At 46.2% G+C, this 11770-nt stretch overlaps 1 protein-coding gene across 2 annotated transcripts in view; it reads right to left on the reverse strand.

Annotated features, from left to right (window-relative positions):
• The window catches only part of AGO1 (argonaute RISC component 1), a 38253-nt gene extending 26718 nt beyond the window's left edge, over positions 1–11535 (reverse strand). The window contains exons 1-3 of one of the 2 annotated variants that reach the window (XM_037061442.1): positions 11297–11535; positions 5693–5876; positions 55–175 (exon numbers count right to left, since the gene is read on the reverse strand). In XM_037061442.1, the coding sequence (XP_036917337.1) occupies positions 55–175; positions 5693–5876; positions 11297–11321 (330 nt within the window). In that variant the 5' untranslated portion in view covers positions 11322–11535. The remainder of the gene's footprint in view (positions 1–54; positions 176–5692; positions 5877–11296) is intronic. The other variant, XM_037061443.1, reaches the window with a different exon arrangement.
• Positions 11536–11770: the final 235 nt, after the last annotated feature.

Below are 11770 nucleotides of genomic sequence, written 5' to 3' on the forward strand. Positions count from 1 at the left end.
CAGGAGCTCTGTCCCGCCCCAGGCCCCCTGAAACAGGCCTGACTCCCACCTTACCCGTTCATTGCCAATGGGCAGTGCTGTGACAGTGTAAATGTTCTTCTTTCCATCATACACGGGCTTGCGGTCACCAAAGATCTGAGGCTTGAAATGCTGGACCATGTATTCCACCACTTCCCTGTGCGGGATAGGAACAGCCTGTAGAAGCTGACAGACTAGCACTTCGAGCTTTTGGGCAACTCGAAGTCCAGGCAATGTCTCATCTACTATATTCTCTCCTAGCAGCTACTTTTAATCTCATCTACTCTATCACGGTGCTTCTCAAACTGCAATGTTCTATGAATCACCTGGAGATCTTATTAAAATGCAGATTCTGACTCAGTAGATCTAGAGCAAAGCCTGAAATTCTACATTTCTACCATGTTCCCAGGGGATGCTTCTGGTCTTCACATTACTAATGCTTTAAAGGACCTGAAAGAGTAAGTGCCTTCTGTGCAGAGAGGGAGGCTGAGGGGAGAGGGGTTTCCTCTGAGGGCCTATCCAGAATCAGGAACAGAACTGAGGCTCCTCCAATTTCCAAGCTGCTAAGCAAAACATAGGTGAGGAAGTGATCTAAATTGGAATAGGAATAAACTGTGGAAGAAGAACCTTATCTTTCCCACCTCTCTGAAGCCCTAGTTCCCACCACCCCGCTTCCTCTCCATTGTCATCTCTCTCTAGATTCCACTTCCTGTCCCCTGCCACTTAAATACCAAAATATCCACCTACCCTGCAAAATCCCAGCCCATCCAACTATCTGACATCATCACTTTCTAAACCAAAGCTATTGACAACTACTGGACAAAAAGACTCGAAATGTGTATTGGAAGCAACTGCAAACACATGGTTTCAATCCCAATTAGGCTTCACTGCTACCCAGCAATCTTTTTCATGTTCCTGATCACTTCCATCCCTCACAGACTATGTCAAAACTTCTCTTCTACCTTTTAAATACAGAATCCATTTCTATTTCCTATCAAAAAGCAACTCTACCTGGCTGGTGTGGCTCAGTGGATTGAGTGCCAGCCTGAGAACCAAAGGGTGGCCAGTTTGATTAAGTCATGGCACAAGTGTGAGTTGCAGGTCAGATTCCCCAGTAGGGGGCGCTCAAGAAGCAACCACACATTAATATTTCTCTTCCTCTTTCTCCCTCCCTTCCCCTCTCTAAAAATAAATAAAATCTTTTTAAAAAAGAAAACAACTCCACAACTCTAAACAGAGTACACCATAGCAAGCCTCTTCTTTTTCTTTCCTCTCACTTGAAATGTCCTTCCATATGATTTTTTTAAATGTAATCTTTACTGTATTTTTCCATTATCATTTAATCCCTTTATACCCTTCTCCTCCCATATGTGATTTTTAAACATCTGAAAAATATGTCCAATTCCACTCATTAGTGGAACATAATTTTTAATTAGCTAAAATACAGAAAAACAGACACACAGACCAATGGAACAGAACTGAGTGCCCAGAAGCCCACACGTGTATGAGCACCTAATTCACAACAAAGGAGCCAAGAATACACAATGGAGAAAGTCTGTTCAACAAACAGTATTGAGAAAATTGGACAACCATATGCAAAAGAATGAAACTAGGCAACTATCTTATCTTAAACTATACACAAAAATTCACTCAAAATGGATTAAAGACTTGAACATAAGACCTGATACAATAAAAATTCTGGACATTGATCTTAGTGGTGGTTTTGTGAATTTGACTCCAAATGCAAGAGAAGCAAAAACAACAATAAACAAATGGGACTACATCAAGCTATAAAAAGGTCCTTTGCAGCAAAGGAAATCATCAACAAAACAAAAAGGCAACATATTGAATGGGAGTAAACATTTGTAAAATGATGTTTCTAACAAGAGGTTAAGTATCCAAAATATATAAAGAACACATACAACTCTATAACAAAAAAAATGGGAGGAGGAGAGTATAAGGGGGATAAATGATAATGGAAAAAAATACAATTAAAAAGTAAATTAGAGCATGGGCCTGTGAACCAAAGCATCGTGGTTCGATTCCCAGTCAGGGCACATGCAGGCCAGTTCCCAGCAGGGGACACCCAAGAGGCAGCCATACATTGATATTTATCTCCCTCTCTCCTTCCCTTCCCCTCTAAAGACAAATAAATAAAATCTTTAATATATATATATATATATATATATATATATATATATATAAATAAATAAATTAGCCCTGGCTGGTGTGGCTCAGTGGACTGAGCGCTGGCCTGCAAACCAAAGGGTCACAGGTTCAATTCCCAGCCAGGGCACTTGCCTGGGTTGTGGGCCATGTCCCCAGTAGAGGGCACAAAAGAGGCAACCACACATTGATGTCTATCCCCCCTCTCTTTCTCCCTTCAATCTCCTCTGTCTAAAATGAAATAAATAAAATATTTAATAAATAAATATACAAATAAATAAATTAGCCCTGGCTGGTGTAGTTCAGTGGATTGAGCGCCGGCCTACAAAACAAAAGGTTGCTGGTTCAATTCCCAGTCAGAACACATGCTTGGGTTGTGGGCCAGGTCCCCACTGGGGGCATGTGAGAGGCAGCCAGCCAACTGTTTCTCTCATACACAGATGTTACTCTCCCTCTTTCTGAAAATAAATAAAATCTTAAAATAATTAATTAAAAAACTGAATAAGGCTCTGGCTGGCGTAGCTCAGTGGATTGAGCACGGGCCTGCGAACCAGACGATCGCGGTTCGATTCCCAGTCAGGGCACATGCCTGGGTTGTAGGCTGGTTCCTTGCAGGCTAACTACCAGCAGGGGATGCACAAAAGGCAACCATACATTCATGTTTCTCTCCCTCTCTCCTTCCCCTCTAAAGATAAATAAACAAATAAAATCTTTAAGAAAAAAAGTAAATTTCCCTTTAAAAAAAAACTGAATAAAAATGTGGACAGAGGATCTGAACAGATATTTTTCAAAGGAAAACAGATAGGTGGCCAACAGGCATATGAAAAATGTTCAACATCACTAATTATTAGGGGACTGCAAATCAAAACAATGCGCTATTATCAAAAAGAGAAAATAACAACTGTTGGCAATAGCTATTATCAAAATAGCTATCATCAAAATAATCAATAGCTCTTATCAAAGAGAAAATAACAAGTGCTGGCAAGGTGTAGAGAAAAGGGAAACTTTATATGCTGTTGGTGGAGCGGTCAATTGGTGCAGCCGGAAAACAGTATGGAAGATCCTCAAAAAAAAAAAAAAAAAAGAACAACCATATGACCTAGTGATTCCTCTTCTGGGTATTTATCCAAAGAACATAAAAACATTAATTCAAAAAGATATATGTACCCTAATGTTCACTGCAACAGTACTTATTATTTCGCAACAACCACTAGTGTCTACCAACGAATGAATGGATAAAGAAGATGTGAGATGTATTATCAACGGAACACCACTCAGCCATAAAAATGAGGAAATACTGCCCCTGGTGACCACAGGGAGGGATCTTGACAGTATTATGCTAAGTGAAATCAGAAGAAAAAGGACAAAAACTTTATGATTTCTCTCATACATGGAACATAAACCAAAAAGTAACAAATAAAACAAAACAAAGACAAACTCAAAGATACCAGACAACATACTGGTGGTTACCAGAGAGAAGAGGAGTCAGAGGAGGGCAAAACAGATAAAGGGGGTTAAATACATGGTGATGGATGAAAACCAGGCTTTTGATGGTGAACACACAACAGAATATACAGATATCAAATTATAATGTCGTATACCTGAAATTAAACAATATTAACTCAATTTTAAAAAAAGCCAAACCATGAGTCAACTTATGAGATGATACTTTTCAAATGAATTAAAATTCTACAATAAAAGATAGGAAAAGTAATTAAAACATAAATTCAAATAAGTTTTCTACTTATCAAAATGTCAAAGATCAAAAAATACAATATACTGGATTGCTGCAGATATAAAGAAGAGGCATTCGTAATAACTTGCTAATGGGAGTATAAATTGGTACAACTAATAAAAACTAGCAATTATCTCAAAATTTTTAAATGCACTGTGCCAGCAAATCCTAGGAGTGCCTAGGAATTTATCCTACAGATACACTCATACTTGAGTTAAAAAATGCATCCATATTTAATAATATTTAATACAGTTACATTTTTGTAACAAGTTTAGACTCACCCTAAATGTAGTTATTAAATAAGTTATAACAACATCACACTCAATGGAATACCTATGGACTTATGAAGGCAGACATGTATGCATTGATATATATCATTTTCCAAAATACATTGTTCAGTAGGAAAAAAACAAGGTACAGAATAAGGTATACAGGATTCTATATTCTATACAATTAAAAAATGTTCTACATACATATATTCTTGCATATGCAAAGAAAAATACCTGGAAGCATACTCAAGACTGGTAACAATCACACCAAAAAATGGTAACAATAGATGCCTCTAGGGAAAGGGACGAGGGCACTAGAAACTAGGGTAGCCGAAGACATTTTTCACTGCTACTCTTTTTGTAATATTTTAAATTTCTTTCTTTTTTAAAAATTTTATTTATTTGCCCTGGCTGGTGTGGCTCGGTGGATTGAGTGCTGGCCTGGGAACCAAAGGATCACTGGTTTGATTCCCAGTCAGGGCACATGCCTGGGTTTCAGGCCAGGTCCCCAGTGGGGGGCACGTGAGAGGCAGCCACACAGTGATGTTTCTCTCCCTCTTTCTCTTTCCATTCATTCCCTTTTCTCAATAAATAAATAAATAAATAAATAAAATTTTTAAAATTTATTTATATAGAGAGGGGGAAAGGGAGGGAGAAAGAGAGAGAGAGAAACATTAATGTGTGGTTACCTCTCACGCACCACCTACTGGGGACCTGGCCCACAACCTAGTCATGTGCCCTGACTGGGAATCGAACTGGCAACCCTTTGATTCGCAAGATGGCACTCAATCCACTAAGCCACACCAGCCAGGACTTTTAAAAATTTCTGTACATTGTATGTATGTAATTTTCAAGTATAATAAAATCAAATTAAAAAATTTTGAATTAGCTCATCCTTCCAAATGTGTGTCTTATAAAGTCCTCTTGCCTCAGCAAGGACATCCCACTAATTCCTCCCCTCTCTGTCATGTACCTTTAAGCTCTTCTCCACTAGCTCCTTCTCCTCAGTTTATAAATATATCCACATCTCATTCTTAAAAATACCTTTCAATCATTCATTTAAACAAATACTAAAACGTGCTAGGCTAGGTGCTGTACTTGACCACTGTAATCCTCCCAGCCATGTATTTCCGCTCCCCACATTGCACTGCCACACTATCTGGGCAAAGCTATCTGGTCACACTGTCCCTACCCCATTACCTTCCACTCATTCCTTAACTCACCGTAGTTAGAGTACAAGCCCCACTACTCTAATAGAACCGCTCTAACAAGATACCTAATAGTCAAATCCAATGATATTTTTTAGCATTTTCCCTACTTGGAATCTCCTCCTCAAAAACTATCTTAAATTTAATGATGGCACCCTGTAGTGTACAAGTGTTGTGTGTGTGTGTGTGTATGTGTATTTTTTTTCCCCTTTACTTCTCTGGGTCCTCTTTCAAGGCTCTGAGACTCAGAAAAGTAAAGACTCCTGTATTTGGGGTCTTCAGCGTGCATCATTTACCTGTTGACTCTGCGAGGACACTTATCCGGCTTGATATCCACCTCGTAGTGGTAGACGTCAATCTTAGGGATGTCCACCTCAAAGTAATTGGCCAGGAGCTTGATTGGTTTCCCCACTGTGCCAATGCCAGGCCTGCGAGGTGCTTGGAACACCTGCTGCAGAGGGGGCAGGTATGCGCCCGCAGCTGTAAGACAAAGAGGCTGATGAGGGTAAAGTCTGGCAATCTCCTCACACACGTATCAGAAACGTCACAAGGCTCCTGAGAAGAGGAGCTGGAGACTGCCCGGGGAGCTTCTTTCCTTCCCGCTTAAGCAAACTGAGGGCTTCTGCTGGCTCAGACAGCCCAGTTTCATTCTTTTAAAAGCTCTCTCCAATTAGGAAAATTACCCTTGTCTAACATAAATTCATCAAGTGAGTATGTAGTAAGTTCCTATTACATGTTAAGTTAGAGGGGCTAAATCTGGCTCCCAGTAACAACCCCCTTCCTTCCACCAGATTAACACATGCCTCCACCAGGTATCTAACAGACCAAGAATGCCCTCCTCTCTGCCAGCCAGATGCTCACTTCATTCATCACCATCCTGAACACAAAATAGCATCACCTTAATGCTCCTCTGTAGGCAGGAGGAAAATCCAAAGAAGCCCGTGCGGGCCAGTGTTTGAGAAAGGATCAAAGGCAACTGAATGGCTGAGGCTGGAGACAGAGAAGCGGAAAAGGCTAAAAGGAGAGAGTTTGGAAACTAAGAAAAGGAGAGAGGCTGAAATGGGGAGCTGATGAAGAAACCAGACTGGCAGTCAACAAAAAAAGGCTTGAGCTGGGAGCCAGAGAAAGATGGAAGGCTGCAGGTAGGGGCTGAGGCAAGACAGGTCAGAGTTGGGAGTCTGGTCAAGAAGCAAGGCTGCAACTGGGGAAATAATAAAGGAAAAAATCACAAGAAGAAAAAGCTAAGGAATGAAGACATGCAGAACATAGGAGACGGAGGCAAGAGGAGGCTAGAGTAGAAGACTCGGGAAGAAAAGGCAGCCTGTAGAATGCTGGAGAGGGGAGAGATACTGGCTCTGGGGAGGAGGACACAGGACTGTCTCCGCAGCCCACAGCTCCTTCCACACAGAGAACCCAGACAGCAGCAGAAGGGAATCAACTGCAAGACAGACAGGGCCCTGGGGACAGGGCTAGGGCAAGGCCAGCTCCCACTGCTTTCTCCTCTCTGGTCACCAGCCTGATTGCTGCCTCTAGTTTTATTTTCTAGCTGAGGGGAAAAGGAGGGAAGAGGGAAACAGCTTAAGAGAAACCTTTGTCCAGAGCTACTATTGTCCTTGCCAGTAGAGGACCAGCTCAGGTGGGAGGCAGATGAATAAGCCAGCCCAGAACCTCCCATCACCTCAGCTCGGTTTTCACAGTAGGCCAGACTTGGGGGGATGGGGCATAGCCTCAGCTGGGGGGTCAGGAAGAGGTCAGAACCATTCATGGAGAGGGCCAAGCTTCCCAGAGTTAAGCTGCTGTCTCCTTCTAACCACCTGTCAAATCCAGCCCCACGATGCAGCCTGGGGAAGGCAGACCCAGCCTGAGGGGAAAGGCCTTCGAGACCCAGCCACATGGGGAAGTGAAAGCTGAACTACGAGCACCTGGCCACCTACCCCAAAAAGAGGTAGACAGAAATTGCACACAAGGCACAGACAGACACACACACATAACGTGACACACACCTGTCATTCGCCTTCAACCACTCATTTAGACCTACACAAAACCTTTATCCAAATACCCCTTACTACCCTAGATTTGTAAGTTCTTCAAAGGCAGGACTATCGGCTTTGGTCACTGCTGACTCTCCTGTGTGAATGTCTGGCACACAGGAAATGTTCAATAGACAGACACTAAAAGAACAAACAGATCCATAGACACGCCACAAAGAACAGACACAGCACACAAACACAAAAACACCTGCAAAATGCTCAGAAACAATTACAAACTCTGCACAGGAAAAACATGCACCGTGGTAGACGTAGCTGGTACAAGACACCCTTCCCCTCCCCAGGTTCTTACATTCCATTAACCTCCTTAGCCTCCCCAGACTGAATAATCAGCTGGAGCCTAGGAGAAAGGAGTCCCCAGAGCTGGGGGCAGGGTAGAACTGACAGTGGGCAGGGGGGGCGGGGGCAGACACACAGACACTGGAGCCTCAAAGCCTTCTTGTCCCCAGAAAGAGGACGATAGGCCAGACAGTCTTAGGGACCAGGCACCCTTCACTCCAAGGAGGCTTCAGGAAAACAGGAAAGGCCCAGAGCTCTCCTTCATCCCCAAACTAGGGAAGGCAAGAGGAAGGAGTAAGTTCTAACCCATCCCATCCCCCCTGCAAGCCTCACAGCTGTAGCCAAGTCCCCCCCTTACCTCACCCTGCCCCCATCTTTTAGTCTGAGAAAGGGAGACACTTCCCCTCAAACCCAGACAGGGACAGACGGCCACTTTGTGATGCAGATGAGGGCCCCAGCAGAGAGGACAAAGCATGGGCCTTGGGGGAAAGGGGCGGGGCCCTTCCTTGCAGACAAAAGCAAGGAAGGAGGGGCTGTGAAAAGGACACTCCCCCCTCCCCCATCCCCAACCAGCCCTGAGAAGGAAAAGTAACAGAGCTGGAAGGCCTGGCTCAGGGATTCCTTCCCTGCAGTTCAGAGACACATAACCTCCTAAGGAATCAGGCAGTTTGTACAAAAGACAAACACAAGGCTAAGAAGCTAATTCTCCAAGAAGAATTTGTCTATGCATAAGTAGATACAAAACATTAAATATCCAATTATGTTATTTACAATTTATGTCACCCTGGAATGTGATTTCAATTTAATTAACAAACGTGGGCTTTGTGTCAGGGCCTAAGCACGTGCTAGTTCCACAGGTAAATCAGACACTACCTGGACCCCCAGGGAGCTCCCAGTCCAGTACCTGTGCTCGGAACACACCTGAGCACAGACGGCACACTGGGACAGAAGCCCAGTGAAGCTAGCAACACCTCAGTTTTGTATACACTGTCCTCCAACTTCCAAGGGAAGAGTCTGGGCCTAGCAAGGAGACAGTTATGGGGTACCCTCATCCACAGCTCCCAGAATCAATTTCAATTATGCCGTTTGGTGAGTCAAAGCCTGTCCCACTAGGCTACAGTCAACTCCAGATACCAGGCTCTAGTCCCTTCCCTAGAAGCTTATTTCTTATAACAAACAAGTCGGGGCGGGGGTGGGGGGGGGGTTTAACACTTTTAAATTTTATTTATTTATTTATTTATTTATTTTTAGAGAGAGGGGAAAGGAGGAAGACAGAGAAGGAGAGAAACACTGATGTGACAGAGAACCATCAATCAGTTGCCTCTCGCACACCCCCAACCAAGAACCTGGCCCACAACCCAGGCATGTACCATAACTGGGGGTGTGACCAGCGACCTTTCCATTTGAGGCATGATATCCAACCCACTGAGCCACACCAGTCAGGCTCAGTGTTGTTTTCTTTTGTAACCACCCCAGCCAATTCTCCAAGAAGCCCATTAGGAATCCATCAGGATAAAATAAATAAAAGTCTGGTATGGAAGTCAGCTTCTGGCAATCTATTGGAACCTCTGTGTCCTGCTGCTACTACCACCCACAGGTTGTTGCAAAGAGTTGCCAGCCTAGAAAACCGAGAGAGTTCCTGGAATGGCAAGACAGGCCTAAGAGAAGGAGCAGTTCTCTGAAGCTGCTCCCTGCTCTCTGTCTTAAGACCTATAGAGGCTTTACAAGGTTGTTTCTGCTGGGGGGCTGGGGGGAGAGGTACTTCTAGATCACCGAATGCATAACTTGAATGAGTTGGTAGGAGCTACACTTCCTTGAGATTAGGTCTGGTATAAAAGACAAAAATTCTCCCACCAGAAATGAAATTCATGTCCCAAATGGAAACCCTACTCCCACTCCCAGACCAAATGGAAGGAGGTGGTACGAGATATGACCTAAAGGATTCCAGGGTCCAGCCCTGACCAGTGTGGCTTATTTGGTTGGGCGTTGTCCTACAAAGTGAATGGTCTGTTAGATTCCCTAGTCAGGAATATGCTTGGGTTGTGGGCAACCTGGCTTTAGTCCCTGGTCAGGTGGGTATGAGAGGCAACTGATCCATGTTTCTCTCCCTTTATCTCTCCCTTCCCCTCTCTAACAATACATAAATAAATAAAATCTTTAAAAAGAAAAAAAAAAGGATTCCTAGGTCCAGGCTGCTCTGCCCATCAAAGTACCTAGGACACAGGAGGTGTCACCACCCCACAGCCCATCCTGGGGACTCCAGTCTTCTTGCAAAAGCCAAGCCTCAGTTCCTCCCCTGTTATTATTTCCTTTACTCCTGACTGCCCACGAGCAAGGCCACTAAGCAGGGTAAACGATATATACCCCTTCCCCCCCTGAACAACTTCTTTGTGACAAAAGGCTAACTTGGCAACCTTGGGTCTAATGACATGCCCCTGGCAGTTTCTGCGGATTAGAGAGAGGAAAAAGATAAGATGCCCAGTGGGAGAGTGGATCCATAAAAATATTAAGGTATAGAAAGAGACTAAGCTGTCACCTTGGGAGCCATTTCAACGCAAAGGTCACTATCCTTTGATCAAAAGATCCCATCTCTACGCAGTATTGTATCCGAAGCATGCAAACCAGGCAGACAACCTCTTCCAGGTAAACCTGGTCCTGGCCTTGGTCCATCAGTAACCAACACCTTTTCTAACGCCTATCTTTAAGGAGGACCCGCCCCGAGAACATTGCGTCCATCCCAGTCTTTCCTCTTCCCAGTGGCAGAATAAGGCACTTGGCAAATTGTGACTGAGGACTTTCAGGGCCAGTGTAAGAACCCCTAAGATAGGGAAGGGGACCATCTCCATTCACGCTCTGCCAACATAATCTTAAGAGAGACTGTACCCCATCAGCGCGCTCCTTTTTCCAAGCCAAACCACGCGGGATGGAGAGTGGGGGGAATTTGAGCAGCCACGCCCCCACCACATAGGGCAGCCCCTTCCAACGGACACCTCCGCGCATGCTCGGGCGCCTCGGCTCCGGGTCCCCGGACTCACGGGGGGAAATCCTGGGGCTGGATCCCCACCCACCGCCCCCTGACCCTCGCCCCAGCGTCAGGCCCTGCTGGGCGGAGCTCACAGTCCAGCCCTGGCGCCTTCCCCCAAGAGACGTTAGCCCAGCCCAGAGCCACTAAGCCCCCCGCCCCTGGCATGCTGCAGCTAGGGCCCATCTGCGTCGACCCCCTCCTCTCCAGGACACCTGGAGCCCGCCCCCTGCCACCTGCCGGGACTCTCCCTAGGCCTCCCGGGACCTCTGGGAGTTCTTACGTGTGTTAAGGCCCTTCTCCCAGATTACTTCCCACCTCCAGGATTGTATAGAGCGTCCTTTGATAAAAGGCCCCCATCTCAGGGCTCCATTCACAAGGTTTCCCCCGGAACTGCACACAGCCCCTTTTAAACTGGGCCCCCCATCCCATTAGAGCCTCTCTCCTCACTCAGCAAACCTCCCCTCACTCGGAAATCCTGCTCTTCACGCGGGAGTCCTCTGGTCCTCTGGAACGCACACAGTCTCCCCCCACTTCCCGGGGGCCCTTACCTGCTCCCGAGGGTCCCGCTTCCATCCCATATACCCGTGCGGAGATCAGGCGGCCTGGAGACTGTGGAGTCCAGTGTGAGGGGCCTAGGTACCCCGCACTCTAGCTGCTAGGGCTCCCGGGCCGGGCTCGGCTCCCGCCCCAAGCCCGGCCGTTCGCGCCGCCACCCCCGCAGCCTCCGTTGCCGCCGCCGCGGAGCCTGCAGCAGCTCCCCCTGCGAGCACCCGGCCAGCTGCCAGTGCGCAGGCGCGACCGCCAGGCCCAGGGGGCGGACGGGAACGAGTCAAGCGGGGCACTCCGACGGCAACAAAGGCCAATGGAGAGGGGCGGGGGCACCGGGGACCTGATGCAGCGGCCCCTGGCGGTCACCGGTCTGCATGCAGCCCGGCGGGAGGGCTTCGGTGGAGGCGCAGCGGAACCGCGCAGTGGCGTAAATGGGGCGGGGCGGGGAGGACACCCACCAGCAGCAGCTTCGC

The sequence above is a fragment of the Sturnira hondurensis genome, unplaced genomic scaffold (assembly GCF_014824575.4).
Source record: "Sturnira hondurensis isolate 20B ecotype Veracruz unplaced genomic scaffold, ASM1482457v3 Scaffold0013381, whole genome shotgun sequence".
Taxonomy (NCBI): Eukaryota; Metazoa; Chordata; class Mammalia; order Chiroptera; family Phyllostomidae; genus Sturnira; species Sturnira hondurensis.